Below are 19509 nucleotides of genomic sequence, written 5' to 3' on the forward strand. Positions count from 1 at the left end.
TTCCCCAGATCTGTGCCTCGATACAATCCTGTCTCAGAGGTCTACAGACAATTCCTTTGACCTCATGGCTTGGTTTGTGCTCTGACATGTGCTGTTAACTGTGGGACCTGATAGAGACATGTGTGTGCCTTTCTAAATTGTGTCAAATCAATTTAAATCCCAATCAAGACTCCAATCAAGTTATAGAAACATCTCAAGGAAGATGATCAGTGGAAACAGGATGCACCTCAGCTCAATTTTGAGTGTCATAGCAAAGGGGGTCAATTTTTTATACATTTGCAAAAAAATAAAAAATATATTTTGTCATTATGGGATATAGTGTGGAGAATGTTGGGTAAAAATAAGGCTGTAATATAACAAAATGTGGGAAAAGTGAAGGGAGGTCAATACTTTCGCAAGGCACTGTAAAGGATGACTTTCATAATAGATCCTCACTAATGCTCCTGATGAAATTCTGTAATTTTTTTCTACTCAGTCTGTGTCTCATAGGAGGGCTGTGGACACTTCAGAAACCCGTCTACCAGTGACATCAACGTTAGGAAAGGTTTTTTTTTCTTCAATATTTCACATTTTTTATTTCAAACTTTATTAACGCGAGAATAATGGCTTCCGTTATAATAGAAAGCCTGTAGTTTCTATTATCTTCGATCCCCCATCGATGATGTCACTGGTAGACGGGTTTCTAAACACAGACAGGTTGAACATGGGTGAAGTCGTCCTTTAAGTATCGGTGTTCCAGGTCTAAAAAAAAGAAAATTAGAGGGGATTTTGAATGTTGCTCCTTTTTTTTGTATCCACCGTGGTGCTGCTTTGTCGAGTGCCTACACACGAACACAATTGGCCCGTGTTTGGGGGAGGGAAGCCGGTCAGGGAGGTTGATAATTGTCACTGCACGTACTCCTACGGGCTGTGGCGGCACCTGTTAGCAGGGAGCGTTGGGCGGGAGGAGTAGGACGAAGACCCTACGTCCTCCTGGTGGGGGCTCCTCACTGGCAGGTGAGTCGGTAGGATACAACAGCAGTGGCAACACAGAAATGTGTGGCGAGGAATTAATTGGCATAACGACTAAATTGGGTAGAAAAAAGGGGGTAAAAAATACTTACCCCCTTTTTGTCTACTCTAAATGGCTACTCTAAATTTATGAGTGCTGATCGCACCACCACCGCTGTAGGTTCCTCTGTTCACGGGCGGTGCAGTTTCCATACCAGCCAGTGACACAGCCTGACAAGGACGCTTTCAATGGAGCTGTTGTTGTACAGCCTGAAGATGCGGGGGCCACTCCAAACTTCTTCAGGCGACGAAACCAGTATAGTCATTGCTGAGCTTTTTTTCCCTCACGTGTGTGGTGTGTGTGTCCCACTTGAGCTCCTCCTCGATGTGTACTTTCCACTGCAACTCCAACGATGAAGATAGGCTCGTGCTTTCTCATCGGCTTCCTGAAGTCCACGATCAGCTCCTTGGCCTTGTTGACGTTGAGGGCGAGGTTGTTGTCCTTGCACCAGAGTGCAGTGATCTGACCTCATCCCTGTAGGCAGACTCATCATTGTTCACAATCTGGCCTATCGTCAGCATACTTGATGAAGACATTGGAGCTGTACGTGGTCTATGCAGTCATGAGTGTATAAGGAGTACGCGTCCCTGGGGGGCTCCTTTGCTGAGGGTCAGGGGTCAGATGTGATGCCCATGTACGGTAGCTCACAGGTGCAGTGCCGCACGTGCACATGCTTAGCACCAAGAATACACATACAGATCAGGTGGTGGGTGTGATGACAGTAGCCTCTTCATGTCTATATGTCTATTTCTGTCTGTGCCTATGTATGGTGTCTGACAGCGTGCATCGCCTGCGTCAGTTGCGGCAGCCTTGTCCCTGCCGCAGGCTCAGGAATAGACTGAGAGAAGGATGAATAACACACTAAGGGATTAATTATGGATGACCCCTATTAGAGAGAGCAAGGGGAGAGAGAGAGAGAGAGAGAGTGCACACCACAGATATGGGGGCAGGGTTATGGGGTATTGATCTCTCATCGAGTGCATCTGGCCAGCCTGTCTGAGTTTCACCTTTCCGTCTCCTGTCCCTCCGTCTCCCCGTTGAATCCAGGAAGACTTGTCTTATAGCGTCTTTCGGGACCATTATATTTTTATTATTTACTTCATTGTCAGGAAAGATGACCACAGAGGGAAAATAGTTTTCAGCGTCATCCACTTTTAACCACATGAACCGTAGCGTCCCTCCCTATTCTGGGCATGTCATTAAGAGGCGAACATCTACAAGGTCACAAGGTGTCGTGTTGTGAGCTTGTAGATAGGCTAATTTTTGTGTTGAGGGAAAAAAGATGGGGCCAAGTACAGACCCCTGGGGGACTCCAGTCAACTGAAGTACTGTACATAAAGTAGGGTTTCATGCTGCGTTCACACTAGCAGATACAAAAGCTACAAAGCTACACAGCATATTTGTATCTTTGTAGCTGAAGTTGAAGCCAGCTCAACTTTTTTGTAGCTTTGTAGCTTTTGTAGCAGCTACAAATGTCGGATGCATCTTGATTCTTTTTTATCTTCATGTCGCTGGCTTCCTTCGAAAATGAATGTTAGACTGTATCTTTGTAGCTGGCAGTGTGAACGCAGCATACAGTAAGTGTGTAAATGGCATGCATGTTACCTTGTTTCTCCCAGGTGGCAGCCAGAGAAGTGTGGGAGCGCCTCAGATCCCCCTTTCTGGTGTCCACTGGTATTCACCAACCTTCCAGCTACCTGCAGCCATTGGTTGAGCTCCTGTCCCGCACTGAGCAACTGTCCCTAGCCCCACTATTGATCCTCAGCCTTCTGGTCAACTTCGCTGTTCTCTCCACGGTCCCTTTGAGCGGAGCGACAGAGATTGTACGGACGGTGAGGAAACCATCCATATTGTCTCCCACGGTCTACGTCTCTCAAGGTCTAAACCACTGTTTCCCAAACAGTGGGTCGGGACCCATTTGTGGGTCGCGGATCCATTTTCGTGGGTCGCGAGTGAATATTCCTTTATTTTTTGTTTCCATTCATTATTATAATTTTGAAAGATTTTCTAAATATTTCAACAAAAAATCACACATTTTCATGAGTTGGAAACAAATAAAAAAATGTTTCAAAAATAATTTCATGAATAAAATGAATGGAAGAAATTCCCAAAATTTGAAAACAAATTCTTAAGAAGTAGTAAAAATAGCAGAGCTGCAAGCTCGCAGCGACCCGTTATGAGCTTGTAGATCTGCTATTTTCACTAGTTTGGGTCCCGGGCAAACATCTCATTTCTCTTTGAGCTAAAAGGTTTGGGAACCACTGGTCTAAACAATACGAAAATGCTTAGGCAAATATTTCAATTCAAACTATTCACATAGGTGATCCCTCATTCATACAGGTTGATGCTTGTATTTGTGGTGAAAAATCGACCTTGTTCCAAAAATAAATTCTGTTGCTTTATCTCTGCATAGTATTCGCATTATGTGTGGATGACACAAACAGCAATTTGAAAGAATATATGTTTGGCTGAAATAGTCCTCGGTATGTAAGGACTGTCATTCTTCTTTTTACGGCATGGCGTCTGCAGGAGTCTAGCCATCTATAGGTGAACCTTCCAGAAGTAAATAGTGTCGGTCTGTCTTTCTGTCTGTGTCCGGACTTAATCTCGCAAACTGATGGACCACATTTCCTTGTGCACACTGCCAGTAGGCCAAAGAATATTTATTTTGCGTGTTATAGATTGTCTAGTTATTACATTCATGGTTAAGTCTTGATGTGCAATAATACAAAATATTTTATTACAACTGAAGGGTATCAGGGACAGGGTTCTAGTTTGGAAAGTTTTGTAAGAGCTCCACAAAAAGTGTTTAAGTCTATCAGAGTAAAATTAAATGTTTGGGGGCGTAATTACATAGTCTCTTTAGCATCGTGGAAGAATTGTCTGGCCTGGATGGACTACATTTCAGAAAACATGACATGGAATGTGTGTGCTACTTAAGGGGGGCATTGTGGGTCCAGATGTTGCGTTTTCACAGGAAAGTAAATGATCTCACTTATATGAAAATACACAGAGTGCATAAAGGGTGCACTGTTAAATGTTGTTCTTTTTAAATCGTTACTGTGTGTGTGTGTGTGTGTATCACTCCAGGTGGTGGAGCAGTCTAGCGTGGTCGATGAAGCTGTGTGTGTTCTCAGCTCGATGGAGTTCAGACTAAACGGACGAGGCTGCTTATCCACAGAAGCTAACAGCATTCAATTCAGGATCAAGGCTCTTCAGGAGATGCTCACACACACACAGACTTCTGCTGAGAATCCAACGCACACACACTTGTAGAGGGAGCACTACCGAGAGCACCAAATGTACTCGCACACACCAGTGGAGTCTTGGCTAAGGGGTTTATGGGGCGCGTATTCAGAATAACAAGTAGACATGATTCACCACACTCTTGTAGACATGCAGTACTTCAATGACAGGAATCTGAAGAGTGTGTCATAACATCAGAGTGAGGACACCGATTATGTGGAAAGGCTAACAATTATACGCACACAAACACAACTACTGGGCCCGTAAGGACACCTCAGCAATGACAGATCATACTGCAGGGAGCCAGCAGCTCATAAAATGTGTCAAGACCCTCCCACTCATATAATTGTCTCACAGCACACATTCTTCACGCTACACACACCGCCTGGCAGACATTCCACCTGGGAGGGGAGGGAAAAAGAAAGGCCGCAACAATGTTACTGTTCATTTATTGTTTATGAAAAAGACCAACAATACCGAATAAAATGTGATCAACGCTGCATAATGAAACTTGACGTCACTGCTTTCAAAATGAAAAACATGATTATTGGCATCTTCCCACACTACCTTTGCCGGGGAGATTGTGTTTTTTCCTCGTCTTGTTGTGAACAAAGTGTTTCAAGAAGCAATGTGTGAATTCTCATCAAATTGGCTGGACAAGAATGTCATACGGAAGAAATTATTACATTTTTGATTAAATTCATAGTTTTGCGGTCAGGGGTAAAGTTCCTGTTCACCACAGCAGAGACGAGGGGTTTGTTCATTGTTGTCTCCGCCAGGCCGGAGACTGTGTCTGTCCATCCGTCTGTCCGTCTGTCTGTGAGCAGCTAATCTCTGGCACCGCTGGACCGATCATCATGAAACTTTGCAAGGACCCTCCGGGGAGGTCAAAGAAGAACTTCCACCCCAAACTTTTCACAATTTTAATTTTATATTACTCCTTGGCTAGTCAGCTAACACGCTAGCCTGGAGGAGTGTGTGAGACATTTCAACAAGTTTCTGAGTGAGTATGGACTATCTGAGAACTGTACTGACAGGGACATTTATAGTAAAAGGACATTTAATAGTGATGTGGTGTTTTGGATAGTGTGCTTGAAAAGGATCCAGGGGCCTATTACACGAAAGGAGAATTAAATAAGCCTGGATTTAAGTCAAATCCAGTTTTGACAAAGTCTGGTCCGTACAGCCTGGTTTATTCCATATTTACCTGTTTCCTAGGCTATGTGTTTTCCACTTCCTGTCGATTTGATCCAATGAAATCCAATGAAACTGGTCAGATCATAGACATATAAAGGTAGACGCCTCGTTTGGCTCTGAAGTGTATGTATGGCGGACGCACTTCCGCTTCTGGGGGGCAGCTGGAAATTTCCGTGTGCGTCACAGAAGGGGGCGTTCAGTAGGCCAATCAGACGCAGGTGGGGGCGAAATATATCTTCTTAGTTCTAGTTTTAATTTACACTTGTGTACCTTTTGTTTTGTAGTGATGTCTGAGTGTTTCCTGTTTGCTGCTACCTGTCTTGTCTCACCATGTCATTTGCAAATGTTGTTCACCTGTGTCTTGTTTAGCCCTAGCCAATCGTGTGTTGATTGTCCATAGATAAGCACCTGTGTCTCCAATGTGTTTCTGTTTGCCCTTCACTGCCAGTCTGTTTGTTGTATGTAGTTGCCTGTGAGTATCTTAGTGTTTGATCTAGTCTCCTTGATTCGGTGTATGTAGGCTTTCTTCTTGTGCTTTTACAAGTGAAACTTGCAAGTGCCCTCCTAGTCCTTCACGTGCTCCTTGTGTTCCCTGGTTTTTGTCATAATAAAAACAAGAAAACTCCTTGTATCTGAACTAGTCTGCCTTGGTCTTTCTGTCCTGCACTCCCTCCTGACTCGCATAGTGACAGCAGTCTTCATTACTTTTGGAGTCTCTCATTCTCCCCTCACATTTTGGCTTGATTGTCTTTTGGTTTGCATCCATCATCCAACTCCTTACTTCTAAGACATTTTAATTTCAATGACCCCCATATCTCTGAGTGTACAAATGGACCATTAGGGGTCCATTTGGTTCCATTTTGTACACTCTCGGGAGTTACAGAAATGTAAGGGGACATTCGGAACCCCCTCAAGAAACCATGAGGGTCCCCTGGACCCCACTTTGAAAACCACTGCTTTACACACATCCACTACAGATTCTGCAGACTAACTCACTCATAAACAATTAGTTAATTAGCCTTTGTCTTTATATTCATAATCAATTCTGTGTTTAAGTGTATTGCTCTTATTTTGTTTGAACTCTGAGCCAGGTTCACACTCTTGATTAAAACTGCTAGTTTTGGTCTTCTGAAATTGATAAATGACTTTAAGATATGACAATAACAAATATGTGTTTTGATAACATTTAACATCCCTCTGTTTGTTCTCCAACCATCTGTTGCATGTTTTTTTTTTTCAACAGATGTTTTTTAACAATATCCTAAAACTCAAAAAAGTTGTGTCATAATGAACCCTGATCATCAGTGAATCTAGTAGATTCAGTCATTCTGTCAGGGGGAGAGGTGTTTGCTGTAGACTGTCAACTTTTCACCTGCCACCTCTCCCTTAAACTTCAAATATTACCTCGAGTTTTTAATTAGTGTGAAAAGCCTGGTGGCGCAAGAGAAAAGGAGAGGCCTCGCAGGTGGAAGGTTGGGGGTTTGAATCTTGGTCATGGTAAATCTCTATCTTTGCTCTTTTTAAGGCGAGGAGCGTGGAATCAGCCCGCCTCCCTCCTCACGCCCTCTTTTAGCTCCGGTAGGAGGGGGAGGAGCATGGGTAAAGCCCACCTCCAGTGGGAGGAGCTTAATACATTTACATAATAAGCAAAGCAATTTGTGTTGTGTGTCATTGACATTATTAGTATTGTAGCTGACTTATTTGTTGTTTTTTTGACCACTGTTTTATTTTTATTTTTTGAGGCACTTTGAAGTTTTGTATTGATTGTTGTTTTGGTTGTTTGAGATATTTTGTATTAGTTGTTTGAGTGGTCTTTTGTATTAGGTGAGCTTTGAACCCTGAACCTTTGGTTTATAAACCGCTGATTCATCTATTGAGCCACGCTGGCATAGAAGATGCAATTGGGAATGTAATACTTAACTCACCTTTCACAATTTAGATGGAAAGTGAAAAATGCTCTTTGGGAGCTTCGAACCCAGAACCCTCGGATTTGAAACCCCCGAGTTATCATTTGAGCCATGCTAACATGGAAGAAGCAATCGGGAATGTAATAGTTTAACTCACCTTTCACAATTTAGATGGAAAGTGAAAAATGCTCTTTGGGAGCTTCGAACCCAGAACCCTCGGATTTGAAACCCCCGAGTTATCATTTGAGCCATGCTAACATGGAAGAAGCAATCGGGAATGTAATAGTTAACTCACCTTTCACAATTTAGATGCTCTTTGGGAGCTTTCAACCCAGTTTGTAGTGACACTTTTTTTGGTCCCTAACATTCATCAAGCTCTGGACTTAGTAAATTTTCTTTTTTCACCATTGGGTCACTACCGAAACGAAAGTTTGGCACTACCGAAACGAAAGTTAAATCCGAAAAAATCACTAAGTGTGGAGGCCAAAATCGTCCCCCCAAAAACCTGTTAGGAGTACGTTTGACTTGACTTGAGTGGGTTCGATTCCCACTCGAGTCAAGTGTCCCCGGTAACTTGGGGCAACGGATAAATTGACTGATATCCTTAGTGATGCTTCCCTTTGCAGACTAACTTCTAGAAAAACAAGTTAAAACCACCAGGAAACCTGTAACTCTCAGCCAACAGCATAGCTCAACTGGTAGAGCGTCTGTCCAATGACATGACTTGACTTGACTTGAGTGGGTTCGATTCCCACTCGAGTCAAGTGTCCCCGGTAACTTGGGGCAACGGATAAATTGACTGATATCCTTAGTGATGCTTCCCTTTGCAGACTAACTTCTAGAAAAACAAGTTAAAACCACCAGGAAACCTGTAACTCTCAGCCAACAGCATAGCTCAACTGGTCGAGCGTCTGTCCAATAACATGACTTGGCTTGACTTGAGTGGGTTCGATTCCCACTCGAGTCAAGTGTCCCCGGTAACTTGGGGCAACGGATAAATTGACTGATATCCTTAGTGATGCTTCCCTTTGCAGACTAACTTCTAGAAAAACAAGTTAAAACCACCAGGAAACCTGTAACTCTCAGCCAACAGCATAGCTCAACTGGTCGAGCGTCTGTCCAATAACATGACTTGGCTTGACTTGAGTGGGTTCGATTCCCACTCGAGTCAAGTGTCCCCGGTAACTTGGGGCAACGGATAAATTGACTGATATCCTTAGTGATGCTTCCCTTTGCAGACTAACTTCTAGAAAAACAAGTTAAAACCACCAGGAAACCTGTAACTCTCAGCCAACAGCATAGCTCAACTGGTAGAGCGTCTGTCCAATGACATGACTTGACTTGACTTGAGTGGGTTCGATTCCCACTCGAGTCAAGTGTCCCCGGTAACTTGGGGCAACGGATAAATTGACGGATATCCTTAGCGATGGATAAATTGACTGATATCCTTAGTGATGCTTCCCTTTGCAGCTCTGCCTAAGTCCAGAGCTCGATGAATGTTAGGGACCAAAAAAAAAGTCACTACCAATCAACTTTAAATTGCCTGAAACGTACTCCTAACAGGTTTTTGGGGGAACATTTTTTTTTTTGTGAAATTTTGAAAGGTGATTTAACTATTACATTCCCGATTGCTTCTTCCATGTTAGCATGGCTCAAATGATAACTCGGGGGTTTCAAATCCGAGGGTTCTGGGTTCGAAGCTCTCAAAGAGCATTTTTCACTTTCCATCAAAATTGTGAAAGGTGAGTTAAGTATTACATTCCCAATTGCATCTTCTATGCCAGCGTGGCTCAATAGATGAATCAGCGGTTTATAAACCAAAGGTTCAGGGTTCAAAGCTCACCTAATACAAAAGACCACTCAAACAACTAATACAAAATATCTCAAACAACCAAAACAACAATCAATACAAAACTTCAAAGTGCCTAAAAAAAAAACACATAAAACAGTGGTCAAAAAAATAACAAATAAGTCAGCGACAATACTAATTATGTCAATGACATACAACACAAATTGCTTTGCTTATTATGTAAATGTATTAAGCTCCTCCCACTGGAGGTGGGCTTTACCCATGCTCCTCCCCCTCCTACCAGAGCTAAAAGAGGGCGTGAGGAGGGAGGCGGGCTGATTCCACGCTCCTCGCCTTAAAAAGAGCAAAGATAGAGATTTACCATGACCAAGATTCAAACCCCCAACCTTCCACCTGCGAGGCCTCTCCTTTTCTCTTGCGCCACCAGGCTTTTCACACTAATTAGAAACTCGAGGTAATATTTGAAGTTTAAGGGAGAGGTGGCAGGTGAAAAGTTGAAAGTCTACAGCAAACACCTCTCCCCCTGACAGAATGACTGAATCTACTAGATTCACTGATGATCAGGGTTCATTATGACACAACTTTTTTGAGTTTTAGGTTATTGTTAAAAAACATCTGTTGAAAAAAAAAAACATGCAACAGATGGTTGGAGAACAAACAGAGGGATGTTTAATGTTATCAAAACACATATTTGTTATTGTCATATCTTAAAGTCATTTATCAATTTCAGAAGACCAAAACTAGCAGTTTTAATCAAGAGTGTGAACCTGGCTCAGAGTTCAAACAAAATAAGAGCAATACACTTAAACACAGAATTGATTATGAATATAAAGACAAAGGCTAATTAACTAATTGTTTATGAGTGAGTTAGTCTGCAGAATCTGTAGTGGATGTGTGCAAAGCAGTGGTTTTCAAAGTGGGGTCCAGGGGACCCTCATGGTTTCTTGAGGGGGTTCCGAATGTCCCCTTACATTTCTGTAACTCCCGAGAGTGTACAAAATGGAACCAAATGGACCCCTAATGGTCCATTTGTACACTCAGAGATATGGGGGTCATTGAAATTAAAATGTCTTAGAAGTAAGGAGTTGGATGATGGATGCAAACCAAAAGACAATCAAGCCAAAATGTGAGGGGAGAATGAGAGACTCCAAAAGTAATGAAGACTGCTGTCACTATGCGAGTCAGGAGGGAGTGCAGGACAGAAAGACCAAGGCAGACTAGTTCAGATACAAGGAGTTTTCTTGTTTTTATTATGACAAAAACCAGGGAACACAAGGAGCACGTGAAGGACTAGGAGGGCACTTGCAAGTTTCACTTGTAAAAGCACAAGAAGAAAGCCTACATACACCGAATCAAGGAGACTAGATCAAACACTAAGATACTCACAGGCAACTACATACAACAAACAGACTGGCAGTGAAGGGCAAACAGAAACACATTGGAGACACAGGTGCTTATCTATGGACAATCAACACACGATTGGCTAGGGCTAAACAAGACACAGGTGAACAACATTTGCAAATGACATGGTGAGACAAGACAGGTAGCAGCAAACAGGAAACACTCAGACATCACTACAAAACAAAAGGTACACAAGTGTAAATTAAAACTAGAACTAAGAAGATATATTTCTAAAATATGTAAAGAAACACAACTGTATTGTAAAACACCAAGTATAACTAAGAAACAAGGAACACAACAAGAAAACACAACAGTTATTGTTAAAAAACATCTGTTGGAACATTTTTCTCTGCACCCAGATTTACTCTTTCATTGAGAGCAAACAGCCCAAACATTAAATCAGGGGTTTATAAACAGAAAGTTTAAGGGCCAAAACTCCAGAAGAAAAAAAATCACCCTCCGTCTAAATTCTCAAAGGTGGGTGAAGTAATACATTTTTTACTGCATCTTCCATGCCAGCTAGAATGTGAGATAAATCAGTGATTTATGAACCGTTGGTTAAAGGTTCAAAACTCCTAAAAAAACGTTTTCACTCTCCATCTACATTCTAAAAGATGGGTTAAGTATCACATTCTTAGTTAATTATTACAGTCTCAATTGCATGTTGCCTGCTAGCATGGCACATGAGTCAGGAGTACAAACCATGGCTTAAATGATAAATCAGGGGTTCAGAATCTGAATATCCTGGGTTCAAAACTCCAGAAGAACATTTTTCACTTTCCATCTAATTTGTGAAAAGTGAGTTAAGTATTACATTCCTGTTCGCATCTCCTATGTTAGTGTGGCTCAAATGATAACTCAGGGGTTTCAAATCTGAGGGTTCTGGCAATTTGTAGCTACTCCACTTATTCATTAACTGCTTTTACTTGTATTAAACGTTATAGCTGGATAGCTGTTCTGAATTGTGAACCAGCAGTAGTCTAGAACAGGGGTCTTCAACAGGGGGTCCATGATAGGATTTAGTTTTTTTTACATTAACCACTTGAACCCTATTCCTTTTCTGAGGGGAACATTAGCCGAAAATAGCAGATCTACACTGCGAGGCGTTGAGAGCTTGTAGATCGGCTATTTTTGGCAAAGAGGCTAGGTGTAGAGGGAAAAAAGAGCAGACTAAGTAAAAAGAAATATTTTTTTTATCTGAAACACAATTGTATACTTGGGCTGAAAACGTTGAAGACCCCTGCTCTAGAGTGCCCACTGCTGATGTGACAGATATGGCCATACCGTAAATGGAGATCTGTGTGTCTGTCAGTCCTTGTCCCTTTTATTCCCATGTATGGAGATCCCTGATTTCATGAGTATATAGTCAAAGTATTAACAGATTTTGTGTTATGTGCTGTACAGCAACAGTCCTTTTTGGCCCCAAGGACCCCTTCCAATATATTCAATACCATATTCATTACCAACCACCCACAATGTATGTCAAATTGTGTGTTAAATGTTGAAGAAACGAAGAAACATTTATCCATTACTAACCAACAATGTATTTAAAATTTACTTTGATGAGACAGGGGTTATGAGTTGGTGTCACATTAGCTCTGTGTAGAATTACTGCTCTACCTTAAAGGGTAAGACCACTTTGGTAAAGGTTTGGGTTGTGTAGTTACCTTGCCATGATGTAACTCCAAAGGTGGGCAAAAAATCAAAAATAATTGCTCCATTGATTAGAAATTGATTATTCAAAATATGCTCCTCATTGACTTACATTTGTACGGTAAAACAGCTCTCAAAGTCACTCTTTTAGCACCTAAATTAACCCAAACATAGCTGATTCAGACAATATAGAGCATCACCAAACCCAGTACTGTTTGTTTTTTTAATAAAAATGTCAACTTCCTGTTGATTTTACTATTTGAAGATCTGGATCCGGATCCGCCGATCCAGTCCGGGTTTTCTACTTATTAAAAATGGCAAAATCAACAGGAAGTTGACATTTTTATTTAAAAGAAAACAGTACTGGGTTTGGTGATGTTCTATATTGTCTGAATCAACTTTGTTTGCGTTCGTTTTTGTCCTAAAAGAGTGACTTTGAGAGCAGTTTTACCGTACAATGTAAGTCAATGAGGAGCATATTTTGAATTGTCAATTTCTAATCAATGGAGCAATTATTTTTGATTTCTTGCCCACCTTTGGAGTTACATCATGGCAAGGTAACTACACAACCCAAACCTCTACCAAAGTGGTCTTGCCCTTTAAGTCTTCGCGGGGGTCCCCGGACCTGACGCTCTGCAAGGGTTATGGAGGCACCTAAATATTCATGGTCCGCTTGTTTCATGGATGTGGCAACACCGGCGCTTGTTTCACGCACATGATCTGGCAACACCGGAGCCCATGCTCTGAGCATAGTTATAATGGATCTGAAAGAGACCTACCGCACCTACCAACCTAACCCCTACCGTTGCGCATGCGTGCGGATTCCCTATTGTTTTTTTTTAGCAGGGGAGGTTATATTCATATTGCAGACACTGCACTGACTTATACCTGGCTGAGTCATACTTGGTTGCGCGGCATGTCTCACAACTAAATCAGACTTTATGCCATCACCACCACTCAGGTGACAGTGAACAGTGGGAACAAGAACGTTGTTGATGTCATCCTGTCCCCTGCAGCCTAAAGACCTCTTATACAATGTTCTCATCTGTTTAGTTATTTAATCTCCAGTGGTCATGTATTAGAAGGGATAGATACCAATTTAATGCAAAGATGCAATGTAGATTCTTATAATGGCAACCTGGAATCATAAAACAAAGAAACCTAAAAAAAAACTTTGAAACTTCCACTTCCAGGTTGAGTTTGTATATTGTCTATAGGTTGTGCTCCTGATTTCTCTTCTGTGTGACAATGATGCCGATACATTTTGACCATACACACAATCACAGATCATAAGTAAAATTATTTTATTTAAATGAAACTTAGCTTTATTTGCAGGATGTTTTACATTTACTTTAAAACATTGAAAAACGTAAAAAAAAAAAAGTAAATCAGAGTTTAGTTGCTGGATTATCATTGTACACCACATACTGTAACTCTAAAGATCATACTGAGATTCCCAGTGATACGCTGTCATGACATAAGAATAGAACATAGAATTAGAATACATAGAAAGGATACCAAGGAGAAAGCAAGTAACTATGAACACAGTAAATGCATTGCCCCTAGTGGGATTTATGAAGTTGTTTGAAGTTGAAACACAGCAGAGGTGCGTGCCCTCAAAGTATTTTCCAGCTCAGGTGATTCACACAAGCTTACAGCGCTATATCTCCTCAGGAAAAGTTGACAACATTGAAATATGCATTGGGTGACCAAGGGGGGCTTCAAAGTGGAGGTAATGGCTGGTGTGTTCATCCACATATTACTGTTGCCCTCTTCAACGGCTGCCTGTGAAAACAAGTCAAAGTCTTCATTTAATTTCTTAATACATACATACATACAAGTAAATAATATATAAAGTAATACATAATAATACATAAAGGTGTACAGCAGTAAACAAACTAAACAACCAAACAATCCCTGTCCTGTTTGAGTGGCTTCTTAGCACAGAGAAGTTAAGTTAAAATTGATCAAAAATAGCCAATCTGCAAGCTCTCAACGTGTCCTATCGCAATGTATTGTGAGCTTGTAGATCTGCTAGTTTTGAACTTTAAAAAAATATATATATGGCCAAAATAGAGACACCAGGTTATTTTTTCTCTATCTTTTTCTTTTTCAAACGTCACAAACTTTCCAACTTCCCTGATTTCATCAGTTAGTGACAATTTATGTTGCCTGAGTACAACAGTTCTCAAGCCTTAAAGGGCAAGACCACTTTGGTAGAGCCTTGGGTTGTGTAGTTACCTTGCCATGATGTAACTCCCAAAAATAATTGCTCCATTCATTAGAATATGCTCCTCATTGACTTACATTGTACAGTGAAACGGCTTTTAGCCCATAAACGACCACAAACAAAGTTGATTCAGACAATATAGAACATCACCAAACCCAGTACTGTTTTTTAAAAAAATTTATGTCAACTTCCTGTTGATTTTACTATTTGAAGATCGGATCCGGATCTGCAGTCCGGGTTTTCTTCCTAATAAGGAAATCAACAGGAAGTTAACATTTTTATTAAAAAAACAAACAGTACTGGGTTTGGTGATGTTCTATATTGTCTGAATCAACTTTGTTTACGTGCTAAAAGAGTGACTTTGAGAGCTCTTTCACCGTATAATGTACTGTAAGTCAATGAGGAGTTTAGAGCAATTCTTTTGTATTTCTTGTCCACATTTGGAGTTACATCATGGCAAGGTAAATACACAACCCAAACCTCTACCAAAGTGGTCTTGACCCTTAATGGCATACGATGTGTTGGTAAGAATATTTAACACAAACAAAATCTCACTCAAGTGCTCATGTAGCACAGGGGTATTGTTGTTGGAAAAGTTCACACAAATACACAAGTTAAATTCCAGGGTCTGATGGTTTTCTCTTTGAAAATAAATGTATGTGATACAAGGTTACATGTCTAGTTACAATTAAACACACCATCCCCTGTGACAAAGTGAATGCATGAAAGAGAATGGTGTTTGAAAAAATGTGCATTCATTTTTTTTAACACAAATCTTCACTTCTGGGGGTCCCTAGTACAAAACATTTTCAGATCGGAAGTCCGCGGCCAAAATACATTATCATTTTGAGGGTCCTTGGTGCGAAAAAGTTTGAGAACTACTGATTTAGAAGCCATTTGTAGAATCTGCCTCAGGTCTTAAAAACTGAGTCCTTTTCAAAGGAGTAAGAATAGGTAGCCTTTAGCTTGATAGTGATTGTGAAGAACCGGTGTGGACACGAATGGAGAAGAAACAGCTTCTGAAAATATTCCTGGGCAACAAAGAAAGCGTGAAAGACATTAATAGTAGAGTGGATGAAGAATTCATTAACACATTTTCTTTAAAAAGGAATATTTTGTACTTGTTTTTTAATACACAGTGTGTTCATTGCTCTGTGGATTTGGTGTAGATACTGCATGTATGTACCAGTGTGACGATACAGTGTACTCTGATATACTGTATCATCCAAATCTAATTGTGTATCTATGAAAGACAAAGGACCAGGTTTTGATTATATCGCACAGCTGTTCCAGAGCCAGAGGGAAAAATGGATGTGCAGTTAACTACGGTAGTAAAACTGTACTTGACTAATGATATTCCGAGTTGACTAATAATCACAGGAGTACCCACTTATCTAGCAGTGTACTGAATCTTCATATTCCTGCAAAAGGAATTTAATCACGTAAATTGGCCACTTGAGGTCTAGTGTCCATTAAAGGCCAATTTGCACTCGCGCATCCTGGGATACCATGGATTAAAAAAGATTCCTTGACTAATGTCCAGATTAACCCATTAAAACCGGGAAAGCAGCTCTGTCATTATTAGATTTTTGTCTTGGCTATTCAAAAATAGCAGATGTACAAGCTCACAGTGCGTCACTTTGTGCCACGCTGCGATCTTGTACGTCTGCTATTTAAAAAAAAAAAAAACTTTTGGAAGAACTACTGGTTTAGAGGGCATTTGTAGGATCGGCCTCGGGTCTTCTTAGCCCATTAAGACCTGAGGTCGATTCTACAAAATGTCTTCTAAATCTTCTAAAAAGTTTTTTGAAAAAACCTATGTTGCTATATCAGTGGCTCTCAAACTAGGGATGCAAATTATCGATCAATTCATTAATTGATAATTGATAACCTTATCAACCGATTAACCGGTTAACTGATAAGCAGCGTTTTTTTTAAATCTGAGAATCTTAATTTCAGATTTTAAAAAAAATCCCAAAAAAAGTGCTTAGGAGCCGAGATACAGCCTTTAAGTTAAACAAGAAGTGAATGGAGCAGAAAATCTTCAAATCATCATATATTGGGTTCTGAACATTAAAAAAAAAAAAAAAAAAAAAACGTATTTTTTATTTTATTTTTTCAATTAATTGTTAATTGTTTGATTTAATCGGATAATTTCTTAATCGATTAATTCGATTAATCGATATCTCAAACCTTTTCATGTCAAGGACTCCCAAAATGATATGTAATTGGCCACGGAACCCCCATCTCAAAATATTTTGTTCCAGGGACCCCCAGAAGCAAAAGATTTCAGTTACACATGTTCGCTTAAAAAATATATATATTCAAAGATTTGCACACATTTTCACGATTTTTCAAAAATAGCAGATCTACAAGCTTGTAGCGCGGCACTCGGTGCCGCGCTATGAGCTTGTATATCTGCTATTTTTGAATAGCCAAAGTAATCACAAATGACACAGATGCGTTCCCGGTCTTAATGTGTTACGGGCAACTCGTGTAATACATGGCACACATTGCAGATGAGTTGAGGTCTTGTACCAGCCCGCTGGGGCCAGTGCTGATGAGAGTACAGTAGGTTTCGCTGGTGGTGGTGAGTAGACTGAACTCCTGTTCCTGCTGAACTGAGCCAGTGGTTCGTAGGACTGATAATCAGCTCAGTAGGCACAGGAGGCCGAGCCCCAAGTCTTCTCTCTGTCTCTAAATACCTGTTTGCCATGATCGCTTATCGGTAGGCCTGTCACAATTATTAGATAATTAGTTAATCGGAATTATTTGAGATGATCGCAATTATTTGAGATAAACACAATTATTTTTTGCATTTTCGTCATAATCGTCATAATCATTTCCATGTTGAACATTTTTTATTAAATTATGTACGTTATTTGTCATATCTACCCTGTGCACTTTTTTTTCAAAGCCTAAAAGCCAAACAGAAAAGATTTTTTTGTCATAATGTTCCATAATGTTCAACCACATAAACGCAATGAAATCGTTAATTGCAATTATTTGAGCGGCAATTAATCGTCAAGTAAAATGTCATAATCGTGACAGCCCTACTTATCGGACAAGGTACTGTATACCTGCTCCAAGATGAACCACACCGAGTCTCTTTAACCATGTTACACCAAATATATTTGCCGGAAATGGCCGATCTACAAGCACGTTCAACTACAACACGTTCTGAGCTTGTAGATCTACTATTTATGGCCAATGTTCGCCTAATATGACACACAGAATAGGGACACTAGGGTAGTAGTTAGGTAGATGGGACTGCTGGGCAGTGGTGGAAAGAAACTAAGAACATTTCCTCAAGTACAATAGGTACAATTTTGAGGTATGTTTACTTTACTGCTTCTACTCCACTACATCTCAAAGACAGATTTTGAATATTGTTACAAAACATACATTAATCACTTTAGCCCCATTTCAACTTTGGTTATTTGAAAATAGCAGATCTATAAGCTTGTAGATCTGCTATTCTCAAAAGATTTTTAAAATGCATTTTACACATAAGATAACTTGTGAAATGGGACATTTAGTCCGGGCGTTTCGGGCAAAAATCGTGCACTTTACGATACAAGCATGAAATTTGGCACACAGCTAGGGCATGCCATAAGGAACATTTTTGGCTATAGGGCCATCGCAGATTTGTCCTGTGGTAACCATGGCAGCCATTTTTCAAAATGGTCGCCACCTGCCGTTATTTTACCAATAACTCAGGTTCTAGACCACCTACGATCTTGATTCTGGTGACTAATCCTACATTTTCAAGGATGAGGAATACAGTGGTACTATTTACAACATGCTAGTAACTACCTAACTAACAACAGTACATGAGGAGGCTGATACTCGCGTCATATTACACCTAGAAGATGCTGTGAAGGAGGTTTCCGTAACTTAGCAGCTCGATATGGCAAGGGCATTAGGCCCAGATCGATGCTTAGCCTTACCCATGTTCCATGCCTTTACTGGATGTGACACAGTGTCATCTTTTGGAGGCAGAGGCAAGAAGACGGCATGGGAGACCTGGAAAACCTATAGTGACGTCACAAGTGCCTTCAGTTCCTTAGGTGCCACCCCAGACAAAATAGATGACTGGAAGGAGCCTCTGAGCGATTTGTGGTACTGCTCTGTGACCGCACTAGCGGCCAGGCATCAGTGAATCAGGTACGGAAGCAGCTATTCACCCAGAAGGGCAGAACAATTGATGGACTCCCCCCAACACGAGCTGCACTGATGCAACATACAAAGAGGACAGCCTACCAAGCTGGCCACTGCTGGGGACAGGCGATGGTTGCAGCCCCTGAACTCCCATCCCCAGGTGAATGGGGGTGGAAGAGGAGGTGAATACAAATAATTTAATCCACTTCTTTACACTTGTAAACCTGTGATCTGACAATAAAGCTGATTCTAATTTTGACAGGTGGATGGGAAGTGCACTGGACCACACTGCCAGAAGCGAGCCTGGCCTGTCGGGAACTCCTCCGCTGTGGTTGCAAAAAGGGATGCAGTGGACACTGCAGATGTGTTAAGGCAGCACTTCAGTGTACTGCCCTTTGCTACTGTGGTGGACTGTGCAGCTAGAAAGGCAGAGAGTACTCTGCCTTTGTTGAAAATAATTACGCAATACTAATAAAAGAAACAGTGAAGTACTGCATTCTTGACAGTTTGAAAACATGTACAGTACTACATTATTACATATTTTGATGGGTTTACTAGTATTTAATTATTAACTGAATGCCAGATACAGTATATGTAGTTAGGTACTGTAGTTACTAGCATGTTGTAAATAGTACCACTGTATTCCTCATCCTTGAAAATGTAGGATTAGTCACCAGAATCAAGATCCTAAGTGGTCTAGCACCTGAGTTATTGGTAAAATGACAGCAGGTGGCGGTCATTTTGACAAATGGCTGCCATGGTTACCACAGGACAAATCGAAATAGTACCACTGTATTCCTCATCCTTGAAAATGTAGGATTAGTCACCAGAATCAAGATCCTAGGTGGTCTAG

General features: G+C 40.9%; 2 protein-coding genes across 5 annotated transcripts in view; one reads left to right on the plus strand and one right to left on the minus strand.

The window, feature by feature from the left end:
- The window catches only part of fancc (FA complementation group C), a 38897-nt gene extending 34090 nt beyond the window's left edge, over positions 1-4807 (plus strand). The window contains exons 14-15 of one of the 2 annotated variants that reach the window (XM_084054864.1): positions 2671-2883; positions 4142-4807. In XM_084054864.1, the coding sequence (XP_083910990.1) occupies positions 2671-2883; positions 4142-4327 (399 nt within the window). In that variant the 3' untranslated portion in view covers positions 4328-4807. The remainder of the gene's footprint in view (positions 1-2670; positions 2884-4141) is intronic. The other variant, XM_084054865.1, reaches the window with a different exon arrangement.
- Positions 4808-13547: 8740 nt separating this feature from the next.
- The window catches only part of aopep (aminopeptidase O (putative)), a gene marked incomplete at its 5' end in the record, with an annotated part of 111666 nt that continues 105704 nt past the window's right edge, over positions 13548-19509 (minus strand). Inside the window, one exon of one of the 3 annotated variants that reach the window (XM_084055886.1) lies at positions 13548-14050. In XM_084055886.1, coding sequence (XP_083912012.1) covers positions 13838-14050 — 213 coding nt within the window. In that variant the 3' untranslated portion in view covers positions 13548-13837. Of the gene's footprint in view, positions 14051-14085; positions 14742-19509 lie in introns of those variants that run through there. The other 2 variants (XM_084055884.1, XM_084055885.1) reach the window with 2 other exon arrangements.

Source organism: Gymnoscopelus microlampas, assembly GCF_963454915.1.
Source record: "Gymnoscopelus microlampas genome assembly, chromosome: 4".
NCBI classification, from domain to species: domain Eukaryota; kingdom Metazoa; phylum Chordata; class Actinopteri; order Myctophiformes; family Myctophidae; genus Gymnoscopelus; species Gymnoscopelus microlampas.